General features: G+C 39.9%; 2 protein-coding genes across 10 annotated transcripts in view; both read left to right on the top strand.

The window, feature by feature from the left end:
- Positions 1-293: 293 nt before the first annotated feature.
- On the top strand, positions 294-4,453 carry uchl3 (ubiquitin carboxyl-terminal esterase L3 (ubiquitin thiolesterase)). Its single transcript, XM_026294524.2, has 9 exons — positions 294-430; positions 606-617; positions 2,097-2,225; positions 2,319-2,475; positions 2,819-2,904; positions 3,100-3,147; positions 3,245-3,320; positions 3,467-3,525; positions 3,638-4,453. The coding sequence occupies exons 1-9, from the start codon at positions 389-391 to the stop codon at positions 3,725-3,727; spliced, it is 699 nt and encodes a 232-aa protein (XP_026150309.1). The 5' UTR covers positions 294-388; the 3' UTR covers positions 3,728-4,453.
- An 823-nt stretch (positions 4,454-5,276) lies between these two features.
- Positions 5,277-13,632, top strand: part of LOC113123416 (LIM domain only protein 7-like) — a 42,293-nt gene continuing 33,937 nt past the window's right edge. For 5 of the 9 annotated variants that reach the window (XM_026295456.1, XM_026295459.1, XM_026295461.1 and 2 more), the window contains exons 1-3: positions 5,498-5,757; positions 10,957-11,027; positions 12,793-12,862. In XM_026295456.1, coding sequence (XP_026151241.1) covers positions 5,689-5,757; positions 10,957-11,027; positions 12,793-12,862 — 210 coding nt within the window. In that variant the 5' untranslated portion in view covers positions 5,498-5,688. Of the gene's footprint in view, positions 5,454-5,496; positions 5,758-10,956; positions 11,028-11,064; positions 11,115-12,792; positions 12,863-13,632 lie in introns of those variants that run through there. The other 4 variants (XM_026295458.1, XM_026295463.1, XM_026295455.1 and 1 more) reach the window with 3 other exon arrangements.

The following is a 13,632-nucleotide window of genomic DNA, read 5'->3' as shown; positions in this document are numbered from 1 at the left end:
GTAATATTATAAACAACAACAACCAACAACTACAACTGTTGGTAATCAGTCTCTGAAACACGCCCATGACCCTGGACTGGTCCACTTTTGGGGGGGGGGAGCTGTGGTTACTATGGTCAAAACTCATAAATGTTTCAGACAAAAATATTATCAAGCTATTCGTGGTAGAAAACAAGTGATAAACTATGTGTTCAATGCGTGTAACTGTGTCATGTTGTACTAGGTGCGGTGTATTTATAGTTTATGGAAAACATAAACACCTGCGTATGAGCTTTATATGAAGATGGACTTTCCCGACACGGAAGTGGTTTGAAGCTGTCAAACAGATTTTTGTAAACCTGTTTCAGCTCTCGGCTGAAAGGAAAACAACACTTGACGTTGCTTTACAATGGACTGCCCACGCTGGTTGCCTCTGGAGTCCAATCCAGAAGTAAGTATTTCTTCTATTCCTTCACAAAATCTTATTTTATCGAAATCATTCATTCACACAAGCAGGGCTAGCTAACAGCTGCTAGCACGTAGAACAAAAGCTGCAGCCGGTGTCACTGCTTTCTCAGTCCAGCAGCCATTTGACTAACCTTTATATCTGTGTCTTTTCCTTTCAGGTAATGACGAAGGTGAGTATTTTATTCTGGTTTCATTTAGCACCGGGTGTGGCCTGAATAAAAAGCTGTAAAGCGACGTGCAGCCTCACACGGCCTCCATGGTGTTTATAGTGTAAATGTCTAAGGATAAAAACTAATGACATGGATGACATTTTACAGACTCTACAGCTTCTCTTGACAGTTTATTCTATGTCTACCGGACAAACAGGAGTCTCAGACTCACAGGGACAATTTAATTAGGTCCTTACTGTGATAAATTAGAAAACTCACCATCACATAGTTAATACACAGCAGATCAGCTTAATTTTACATGTTTGTTAGGTAAATACAGTGTAAACAGTCCTGCAATAAATCCTGCTTTATACAGGTTATAATGTCAGTCATACCCCTGTAGAGAGGAGTTTATTCTACTGTATGATTTATTTGGAACATGTAGTTTGTGGTTGCAGCACGGTGTCGTAGTGGTTAGCACTGTTGCCTCACAGCAAGAAGGTTCCTGGTTTGAAACCCATCAGGGACCTTTCTGTGTGGAGTTTGCATGTTCTCCCTGTGCTTGTGTGGGTTTTCTCCAGATACTCTGGTTTCCTCCCACAGTGCAAAAACATGTATGTCAGGTTGATTGGTGACTCTAAACTTCCCATAGGAGTGAGTGTGAGTGTGTGAGGTTGTTTGTCTCTATGTGGCCCTGTGATGGACTGGTGACCTGTCCAGGGTGGACCCCTGCCTTTCACCCAGAGAGAGCTGGGATAGGCTCCAGCAGGTCCCTGGGACATTAAATAGGAATAAGTGAGTATAGATGATGGGTGGATGGATAGTTTGAAGTGTATCTTATTTTGCCTACCCTATTCAATTCAATTACAGTAGGCTAAGTAACAGACAGTTATTTGTCTAATGCAATGCAGTTGAACAACATGACTACATCTTCCAAAATCATCATAAAGTTGAAATAATCTGCTAAAAATAAATTATTAATCACTTTTAAATTGATCGATAAAGGAAAATTCAAATTTTGCAGAACACCTTTTTGGAAAATAATAAAAAAAATATTAAAAAGCATAATATAGTGCAGTCTGCCTATTCTTGGACCCAGACCCATGTCTGGAGCCCAGATGTAATTCATGTAATCCAGTTATGTGGAAGCAGGGTGCCAACATGACAATCAGACTAAATATGGAAACTATTAAGTGTAACCTGTAATTGTATTTTGTTAGGGGTATAAGTATAAGTATTGTACAACAGTTTTTTTAAATTTTATTTTACAAGATTTTCTGACATTACATTACATTTTTACATGCAGGTGTAAAATAATAGCTAGCATTTTTCCATTCAGCTGTAATATATTTGTAATAGAGAACCACACTAGCTTTTCTGGGGTTAAGTAGGAATATCTTCTTTCTGATGGCAGCCTAATCTAAGACCAGGGCTTATATACACTTTAAGCTCAACTTAACTTAGGTTGTCGTGACATCTTTACCATCAATGTTTGTGTAGTTTGTCAATTGTTTGGGTATGAAGCCAACCTGGCAATTTGGAGACGTATACGGATTGGATCCAGAGCTTCTCAGCATAGTACCAAGACCAGTGTGTGCAGTGCTGCTCCTCTTCCCAGTGACAGAGAAGGTACTTAGTTTCATTCTTGCAACATCTTTGGTGTAACATGTAAGCAGTATGTTCAAAAACCACACTGGATTGTTTTCTCCTGCTTATGTCCAGTATGAGGCATTCAAGCAAGAAGAGGAAAAGAAACTCAAGGATCAGCGACAGGAGATCTCTCCTGATGTCTACTTTATTAAGCAAACAATTGGAAATGCCTGTGGAACAATAGGATTAATTCATGCTGTGGCAAACAACCTGACACACCTGGAATTTGGTGAGCAGCTATTCTTCTGACGTCACATGTAGAGATGTAACAATTGTATGATTGAAGAGGGTTAATTGACTATGAACTCATGAAGTAGCACTATTTGGGTTTTGTTATATTTTGAGGAAATATTAGAAGTGTTGCTGGATTTTATTGTTCATTTTACTCAGGCAGAACAACTCTGGAAATTGGATAACTTAGTTTTTAGACCAGGAAAAGATGACCATTTATCATGTAAATAAATACCTTATGAAACACAATCTCCTATATCAGTGTCAACGTAATAGCTGTTGTAACTCCAAGTACCTTTGGGCTTGTAGACATTTTACCATAGGCTGTTCTTTCTCTTCAGAGCCTGATTCTCCTCTTAAGAAGTTTCTTGAACAAACCTCTAAAATGACCCCAGAGGAAAGAGCTGCCTTCCTGGAGAAAGATGAGGTAGGTAAACACTTGATGGCATTATGAAGTGGAAGTTATAGTCACATGACTGAAGGACTACACTAAGGTTTTGGATATGTTTGGCATACTTGTCATGATGCAATTGAAAAAAATGAAAGAAAATGTACTAAGGATATAGTTAATTTGACTATAGAGTATATTACAAAGAAAACTTTTTTTTACTTCTTGTTTCAGAGTATACGTGTTACACATGAATCCAGTGCACAGGAGGGACAGACAGAGGTTTGCATTTTGTTGTCTGATGTTACTTATGAGAGAAAATGACAAAAGTTTTTGCTGAATTTATTTAATTTAAAGGAATATTTATTTTCTTTTTCAGGCCCCAAGCTTAGATGAGAAGGTGAATCTGCATTTTATAGCTTTTGTGAATGTTGGAGGACAGTTATATGAACTGGGTAAGTTCACAGATGAAGTATGCTTACTGTTTATGTAGAAAATATTTAGGTATTTGTCATGCTGATAATAATTACTGTAATTCAAACAAGTTCAAATGCAATTGTAAACCTAACATGTTGACATGTTGTGTTTATTTCATACACAGATGGAGGGAAGCCGTTCCCTATTGTCCATGGAAAGACTTCAGAAGATACTGTTCTTGAGGTAAGATATCACAGTAAAAAAAAAAAAACTAAAAAAAACGTGTACATAAAAATATGTTAAACTGAGTTGCCAATCATCATTTTCCTCCTGTGTACCACTGCACTGACTACAGGATGCTGTAGAGGTCTGTAAGATCTTCATGGCTCGTGACCCTCAGGAGGTTCGTTTCACCATCATTGCCCTCTCTAAAGATTCATACTGAGGAAACGTCCTTATCTTATGAGGAAATAAGGAAAACATTACTGCCAAACATTCTTAAGTGCTGACTTTATTGGAAAATTAAAGTTTTTTTTTTTTCAAAATACTTTAGCAAGAGATATGTAAAAATGAGAAGCTGCTAGGATCATCCTCCCAAAGAAAAGTCCCACTTTTCTTATGCAGCACTTATTACAAGTAAGAACAAAAATGCAAAGGATTAAGAGTGCCGCTCAAATCAAATTAATTCTTAAGATCAAAATTTTAGAGTTCCTCATTTCTGAAGCATCTCTAAGCTTAATACAGCCATTAGCTGTACTGGATTAACACTGCACTTATGTGTGTTTAAATAGAAATTTAATCCGCTTCGTGTCACTTAGGGGAACTCAAGGTTTTTTTGATTTTTTTTTTTTTTTTTTTTTACTCTGGGTTCAATGATACATAAGGTATGTAGTGATTGGCATTTGACCATATGTCTAACCACATGGTCAAAACCACTTGAAGAAATATGTTTTGCAAGGCTTTAATTTCAGTCAGAGCTCTGAAATCACAGATAGGCTCAATGCTGTTCTATGTAGAAATGGTTTTAAGAAAAGCTTATTAAAATGAAACATGTCTCCTATAATGTGGGGCTACTTGAAAAATGCAGACTACAACTGTGTGGAAGGTGCCTACATTTTTGTATTAAGAATTAGAAATTCTGTCAAATAAAAAGCAAATTTATTAAACATTTCTTTCATTGATCTTTTATGTGACGCAAACAGACATTTGAATATATGTATGTTTTCTTTTCGTGTAAATTAGACTTTGACAGACTAATGGAGCAGACTGCACTAAGACAAGACAGACTGACTGAGAGGTTACTCAGATTGTTTAAGTAAAACTACAAACACCAACTGAAAATGTTCCTCATTAAGTAAAAGTCCCATATTTATAATTTTTCTTAATTTGTGTCAGCCAAATTATTTAAAGTAGATATTTTGAATGTGCAGGACTCACTGTTTGCCCCTGTGTTGTGTAGTTGCATAGCAGAAAGCACAGTAGCAGAACGCAGAGACTAAGTAAGTTCCTCTATAGTCTAATTAAGTACAATAGCCAATTTGATTAGTTCATTTTCAACACTCCTCTTAGAATTCCCACTCAATTATTGCAGGATTTCACTGTCGCACACTAACAGCTTAGTTCTTCAGGCCCTGCAATGCACCAGACCACCACTGGGTGGCGTTGCAGCATCTGTTACAAAAACAGACGAACTCCAATGTGGATGAATTCGCCCAAGAACTCAAACTTTTTAACATCTATCTGTTTGGTTGTCAGCGGAGATCAGACGTCAAACTGATAAGATTTTATCCAGATGTGTTGCAGACATGTAGTCAGCATGTTGTTGTTGGGTATTATTTGGTCTACAATTACACAGCTGTGCATCCCACCTATTGTGCGTGTAGCAGTGGACCTGGGATCAAAATAATCGTGCGGAGGGGGGAATAACCTGGAACCCTCTCAAGGGTCCGTGGGTGGTCCCTGGGACCCAGCTTTGAAAACTCTCCGGCCATAGCCTCCAACACATGCAGCTTAGACTTGATGAGAAGAGAATCTCTCGTGTCAGTGCGTCTCTAAGAAGAAGTGAGACGTGATCGACTTTGAACACGGTCGCTGCATGTGAAGGTGGAGTAGACTGAGCAGAGTGTGAAAATACCAAGAGGAAACCACAGGTGTGTCGGATGAAAGAACAGGTAAGCAGCACCACGGTGATGCACACAGTTACACCTGGTGAGAATCAACAATAGGACGCATATTTCATGACAGACGAGCGTGATTACCTGAGCGCTACCTGTCCGCATGACGAGTTTGAAAAGCGCTCACTGTGTCTGCTTGTCTGAACTGGTCCTCATTTGTGTCGCTGGACATTAAGTGCGGCTCATTAGGAACCGAATTGTCCCGCCGGCGCAGCTCGGATACGTTTTTGTGATGGAGTGGCGTGAGCAGTCCTCAGTCAGCTGTGAGGAAGCCTACTTGGAGGCGCAGAGATGGATTGAGGTGAGTAGAAACGTTACAAACTTTCTCAGCACCTTTCTTTGGAAATGATATTCAATATATAACATAAATGTGAAAGACAACTGTGGTGGTGTGAGCTTCTTGAGACTTCTATCATGTATGATAGTACTTTGATAACTGAATTTACCATCCAAAACACCCCTGATTGAGGGGTTACCTAAGTTTGTGGCTGAAAGCTGATCAGGTTCCTCAGCTTTTGCCCCCAAGCTTCAGATAATAGTAGCCTGAACCATAGAAACATGGAGGCATGTATCACCCCACACCTCAAGCCTCAGGTACCTGATGAGGTTCAGCTTTTCCTTTAGTCTTTTGTTTCTCCAAGTGTTAGCCATTCTCTGCCTTCTCTGTTTGTCTCTTCAGAGCACAGGTACATGGCTTTGACCCCATCCATCATTATTGTTTGCTGGCTGCCTCTTTGTCAGGTCTTGTCTAGACCTGCTCAGCACTATTTTTTTTTTTTTAATGGTTCTGGGGCTTTGAGGCTCCAGTTACAAACAGGTAGTGAAGGAAATCAGCAGAGCGATTAAGACATCTATGAATGATCTGAGCTATTGTGACTCACCTATAGTACAGTATGTAGGTCTACAGGACACATGCACTCAGTTTCATGAAACAGCCGTGTGGAACATTGTCTACTTTAATAGACATAATTTCTGACAGTTTCTGTGAGATGTGTAAGAAAAAGAATAAGTTTCAACAAATTGTTACTTTTCTGATGTAAAAATTGTGTTTTCATTGTCATAGTCTTCTCCATTTACCAGTGCAATTATCAAAGTGCAAACCCTAAACAACAACCCAGCATCACTTCCAGTAAGAGATCCCTTTTTATTTCCAAAATGTCAGATTATAAGAAGTTTCCACCCAGCCTGCCACTAGACTCCACTTTTTTCTTTACTTTTTACAAGCGGATAAAATTCTCTTCTCAGTAGGGTGGTATGTGCAGTAGCTGCTGCGTGGCTGTAACTAAACAAATATTGTTCTAATTTCATGAGGGTGAATCTGAATGCTTTTGATGTGACATCAGGGTCTCACACACTCACACACTGGCCCATTGTAGTGGCTGAGCTGGGGAATGACCTCAGATGGGGGCAGGAAGATTAGGTTGAGTGAGCATGAAGCTGAACAATTTGAATAACGTAAAGTTAGAGAACATGGAGCCGTTACATTAACGGTGTACGTGCAAGACGTATGGCAGAGAGGAAATTCAAAAGCAATCAGAGACCAATTTCTGGCACGAGGCTAACATATTCCCTTCAAGGAGAAAGTTTCGGCGGTATTGGATTCTGCCACTGGATGATTAACAAGCTGCTTGTCTTCACAGCCCTTTAAAGAGATGTATGTATGTGTGTGTGTGTGTGTGTGGCGGGTTGGTGGTGCTGTTTAAAAACTAGACTAAATGGTCTGGAGCCTGTCACATGGACACATTCCTGCATTAGCTGCCATGGCTATGAACATAGCCCCCTCAGAGCTGGCTGGCTGTTAGCACAGGGCACTGCTTCCTACAACCACAGGGCCTAATGAAATAACAGAGGTCCTTGTTAATTGAATAGAAAGGCTTCAAGTGTGACTGTTATAACAATCAAGAACAAGTGGCAGTGTTCATGCAGCTAACAGGTCAGAAGCACATGCGTATGGCCGTCTGTAAACACAGTATGTTATGAATGTGAAGTTAGTTGGCAATTAGTACATAAGGGCTTATCTGTTAGAGTATGAGAACTCTGTGTCACTGATGATGCTTTGACAAATGTAGGTTGTTATTAATAAAGCAGGTAACAGAGACAGACACATCATGCCATTTATTTTTTTTTGTTTGTTTTAGTTGCCATGGGCCAGAATTAAATTCCTCACGGGGCCTGTATTTGTTTAGGTGTTGCCCAGAATACTTAGAATACCTCTTTAAACTGGTTTAGTTAGAGCTTCACTACAGCTATTGATCTTGTCATGAGGGTCATGTAACAATCGGTATAGGGTTTCAACTCTAGTTTTGATTTTGCTCCCGTGTGTTAATGTGTGGCTGCTTGAAAAGGACCATATTGTGTTCCTCACATTCTCTGGGACAAAACAGCTAGTCAAAGGTAACACAATCCTGTGGACTTCTTGAAGTTCTGTTACTTATCTTGTTGTTGCAGTCATACAGCGCTCAATCAACTCCAGGCATCCCTGTGTTTTTCATGACCCCTACTGAGGAAACAGTTTAGTGTAATTTAATACTAATCATTTTCAATACGTAACTAATTTACAATTCACTTTTTTTTTTTTTTTTACATTTTTTATGTCTCAGACAAAAGTGACGTGTTGTAGATGTAATGATTTTATGTATCCAGGTTTTGTCATATGTTTCTTATTTTCCTTATTATATTTGAGATGGATGGAGTATTTGTTTATGGTGCTTCCAAACAGTTGCATTTAGAATTTGCAACAATCACACCTTCTTTGAATGGACACTGTCCAATTTAATAATTTGCAGAGCAGCTGTGTCTTCTACTACGGTAATACACTACAAGTCTAAATTTTGGACACACCTTCTTACTCAGTTCAATTGGAATTGAATGAGAATATGTTTAAATATATTTTCAATCATGTGATCTCCACAAATAATATTTCACTCACCTCTGTCATATTAGAACAGTGACAATAATGTTTGAGACAGATATCTCAAAGGCCCAAAATAAACGTAAAACGTGGAGAGAGGCCACCTGGATTAAGTGAGAAAAGCTACTTTTTTGTCCACTCAGTTAAACAACTTCATAATACATTTGATAAATGTTCTTAAAAGACAAAATAGATATATCTACCCATAAGCTCTTTCCTTTCTTTCCCGCCCAGCGCTCATGAATTGCCTTTTGTGATTTGTGTCATCGGGAGCTGTGAGGCTGAACTAATCATTCTTCCACCTCACTGTAGCCCCATTCTGAGGTTTTTTGGGTGTTTTGATAAAAACGGGGCTGTGGGCATCCAGATGTACTCAGGTTAAGCAGGACCTCGCACAAGAAGTCATTCATTTGCACTTACTTGTTTATACAGTTCTGTTTTTCTGATATGTTGATGGGGTCGGTACTAATGGCTTCCACAGTGGTATATTTTTGTTGAGTTGGAACCCTGGAATATTTGGAAGACACCCCAGTTGCCCCCTGATGGCCAATGCCCCTGTCCACTGCAGGAGAAACAAAGAATGTTAGGAACAATTAGTGGTGGTGGTGGTGTGTTGGGGCTGCATCTGCACAAACCTTGAATACTGATTTGCCTCAGTGCCCTGCATGAATAAACAATAGCTGTGGTCACGGACTCAGAGATTCCCCAATTCCTTTGTGTTCTACCAAGGCACCGTTTTTGGTTCACTGCAATTATAAAAATTAATTTCACGTCAGAACGCTTTAAAAGCCCATAGTGAACTCGAAGGACTACATTTTCTAACTTTTTATGTGGTGGTAAAATCATCATGAGACTCAGTTCCTGAACACATTCGGCAGCACATTCTTGAGGGGAGCGAGGGTGGGTTTGCAGGAAGGCAAGCTGTTTTTGAAATTTCTGCTCCTGCCTTAAACCTCCGCATTATATCAGGGTAGCAATATGCTGTTGCAGATTATTGCTGTTTTTCCAGGCAGGTTCAACAGGCAAGGGAGGGCACAGGCACAGCAGGAGTTAATATTTCTGATGACAATAGACTAAAGTATATATTTTTTCACAGCCAGGTTAGTACCACCATGGGTCCCAACTTCCACATTTGAACAACTAGGAAATAATATCTGAAGGAAACCTTTTGTTCTGTTTTGCTGCTTAACTGTGAATAAAAAACATAAGGGGAAAAGAAACCAAATGTCTTTAGTAAGCCCCACTGTATCAACTGTGCTCTTTTCACATGCACAGAACAGCAGGGGTCAGGATTTCAAATTGCAGCTACAGCTTACTGATTATACTGTACTGTGCAGTTTGTTTGCTTTGTGTGTGTGTGTGTGTGTGTGTGTTTACAGCTTTGCACATTTGTCTGTGCTCCTGTTTTGTGTTTTCGGACTCTGGGTATGATTGTGATTGTATTTTGGTCAATGAAGGACTAGAAAGCCAAGACCTCAGTATATTTTGGGAGTATTTCCCAACAATAGCTTGGTCGCAGTGTTCAAATACAGAAAGGCTGCAGACGATGTTTGTGTAAAGCGTCAAGCTTATTCATCTGTTACTACATGAACTAATTATCTTGGAATGATGGAACTAATTACCTTGGAATGATGGACATTTGGAGCCTTGGTCATCTCAGGTTATACAGGGTGTGTTCTAAGGTGTGCTTTGTTTGAAAATAATAATAGTATGTTCCTGTCAGTCTGTCTACGTAATTGCTGTAGTTTCTCCTGTCCTGCTCAAAATGATGCCTGTGTTTAGTTATGCCTGCATTTATTCCAGTTTCCCTTTAAAGGAAAAGGCACAAAAGGCCTGAACCGAGACACATCTGACCAACTTGATTGGCTTAGCTGACCTGTCAAACTTGTTTTGCTTTGTGTACAAGTGTATGTGCATGTGTGTTATTGTCTTATTGTCATTCCCCCAAAACACAATAAGACCTGTTAAGGAGAGGCCATCAACACGAACTTGATATCCCATAACAAAATGTCAGTGTCATATGAAAGCAGAATCAAAAATGATACTCACATTGCCTTTTGCAGACAAGACAGATTACGTGTATTAAAGGACCCAAATGTAGAATTGTGTTTAAAATGAAACATGTTGTTTGATTCTGTGTGAATATTGTATATGTGAGTATGTTTGCCTTTGTAATGGCTCTTGCTATTCCTGTTGTGGCGGTTTGAGATCATGGGAAAGGCATGAGGCTATAACACAGTGCTGTGTTCCTCTAGCACTCCAGATGCTGCCATAGGCTTGCGGCTTGGGCAGCCTCGCTCCAGTACAGTTTTAGCACAGCTCTCCTTTCTACCAGAGGCTTTTAGTATTAAAGTGAGAATAACCGAGGTGCCCCAGAGCTCCTGAGGAGTACCTGCAGAACTGAGGCTCACGGCTGTCCTGGCAACACTGTAGGAACTCAGGAGGAAATTCCTCTAACTTCCTCTCCTACTGTTCTCAACATCCTACCTTTCTTTTTAAGGCTCCCCACCCCAGCACACACACACAAACACACACAAACCCAACCCTTCTTGCTATTTTGTTCACTGTTTTTGTATTCCTTTTTTCCAGGCGGTAACCAAGAAAAAATTTGGGAGCAACGACTTCCGATCAGCGCTGGAGAATGGAGTTCTGTTGTGTGAGTAAGTACTCTGCTTTTCCCAGGCAATTCTCTTAAGCCACTCATTCATATGGCAGCCCACTGCTCTCCTCCAGGTCTGCGCTCCACCGTAAGTGTTACTGATATTTCCCAGGCAGGCCTCCTGCTGGGACAGTATTTGTTTGTCAGCCACAAGTGAGCCAGTGTCTTGTGACAGCACAACAGAGGATGTATTTTGTAGTTATTTCTAGCTTCCAGTGTCAGATCTGGCTTCTGAGGTCTTGTTTATATATGATGTGTGATCTATTTCAACATGAGTTGTGTTGTCAGTTTGACAGATGTTACAAATCTGTGAATGGGCAGAGTGCCATCCTTACTCTAATGAGAGCTGTGAAAAGCTGTGTAGTGAATGAAAAGCCTCCATCTGAAACCACATCAGAAAGCTGAGGATCTTACTTTCTCATTAGCCTGGGTGCATCAGGAATTTTGATGAGTAACAGGAATAAATGTATCTATGCAGAACTGGCTTTTGCATTGATTCATCAACTGCATTTTTAAGACTTGTGGAGTTGTAGTTTTTCTCAGGTCAGGGGTGTGTGTGGTTGTGTGGAAGTTATTATGTCCCTTTATACATGTATATGTGGGCAGCATTGATAGATGGACACAGTGATGGGATTTGCATGAATCAGCAGGAGGCAGTAATTGCCAGCATGCCCCGCAGCATCTTCCAGACCTTAACTGGCATCGATTCAAAGAAGCAGCCCCTCATTCTGCTGATTTGAACCTGACTCTACTTTTTGCTCACTCTCGGAGATCAACAGACACCCTTTGATCCAGAGCACTTCATGTTTTCTCAGCATGAGGAAGTGGAAGACGGAGATTAAATCGCTTTCACCTAGAATATCAGACTCGACTCCCATTGTATCACAACCGTTGGAAAAGGAATGTTTAGTATGGGTCACACACGGTTATATCCTCTGTCGCTTTTATGGCGTCTTATCTGATGAAATCAAAACAGCTTTCTATTGTTTCACTGCTGAAACACTTACTTGAACCCAGATGCCTTTTACATTCTTTCTTTATATATTAACCCATGCAAAGTCTTGTACTGCCGTCATACCCAGACTGCACAGGAGATACACAAAAAACAATTGCCAGACCAGATTATTTATTTTATATATATTGCATTGTTATACCACATCGTTATGCAGTAGATTTAACACCCTGCATTACGTAAAGTAGTACTAGTCAATTTGTCTATTAGATTATCTATAGAAAATAAGGTTTGATCATTGTTTGAAGCCAATGTGATCAAATAATTGACTGTCCCAGCTTCTCAAATGGGAGAATTTTCTAACGTTCCTTGTTTCACATTATACATTACATTATGTTAAAAACAGATTTGTGCTGATTCAAGTTTAGTCTTGAGTATAGTAGAAGGTATCTGTGTGTGTGTGTGTGTGTGTGTGTGTGTGTGTGTGTGTGTGTATATATGTGTGTACACACACACACACACACACACACACACACACACACACACATATACATATATATATATATATTTTTTTTTTTTAAAGAAGGTATAATTTAAGAGCAGGGGACCCACTGTGTTTACATACTAGTGTGGCACTGGCCATTTACTAAACTGAAGCCAGGTGGCCACCATTAAACCAAGTTGTAAACACACAACACCAAGACTGCAACACTTTTTGTTCATTCCCTCCTATTTAGACCAGTCTACCCAAAGACCAAAAGCATTCGCACTCCCTCTTCCTTTGCTGATATTTTGCTTCTTTTTTTCTGATCAGCCTGATCAACAGGATCAAACCTGGTATTATCAAGAGGGTTAACAGGCTGCCCACACCTATTGCAGGACTGGTAAGTCATCTTCTCTTTTTGTTCAACCTAATGTGACATATAGGATGTTTGAGATATATTTTGTTTAAACATCTCAATTTTCTTCTCATCAGGCTTTTTATTACATTTATTTTAATGTTTGGGTAATGAAATAGTGTGACAAGCAGCAATCGAGCTGACTGACGACAGGTCGGAGACTCATTTGGCAACAAGACAGAGGTGTTTGCTTCAGTGCCTTGTCGCTCCTCATATCCATCCACACTAATCAGTTCAGTGAACATGGTGCTGTTTGAAAGGCCACCAGCCTCATTTGAGTGCGCCCTAAATATGATATCTGCCGTACTTGAGGCTTTAATATAACTATTTAAGATAAAAAGTCATTGTACTGGTTTGATATTTAGGTTTTGATTGAGCGATGGGAGGTCACAAAGGGACAGAGTTTGGTTTATAAGGTCTTTCAGGAAAAGCATTTCTCAGGTTTTTCATCTTTTTATGCCTGGCACTGGCTTCAAATTTAAGCAGCTTGTGGCCCAGGCATTTAGGGCCTCAGTGGTTCAGTCGAAATAAATGTTTAGGGAGTGTCTACATGCAAGTTCTTGGGAAGTAGAGGGTTGAAAACCCCGCCTTAGACCCATCCCTCACAAAGCTCTCTCTTGTGGGAGTAATTGAGTCCAGCTGTCTAGAGGAATTATAGGGAACCCCAACCCTAACCCATCAAGTGTGTATCTGTGGGCTCAGTGACACTTAACATGTTTGTCAGGACAATGACAAGTTGGCTGTATAAGAAACGA

Source organism: Mastacembelus armatus, chromosome 21 (assembly GCF_900324485.2).
Source record: "Mastacembelus armatus chromosome 21, fMasArm1.2, whole genome shotgun sequence".
Lineage (NCBI taxonomy): Eukaryota > Metazoa > Chordata > Actinopteri > Synbranchiformes > Mastacembelidae > Mastacembelus > Mastacembelus armatus.
This window is presented reverse-complemented; position numbering and strand designations above follow the sequence as displayed.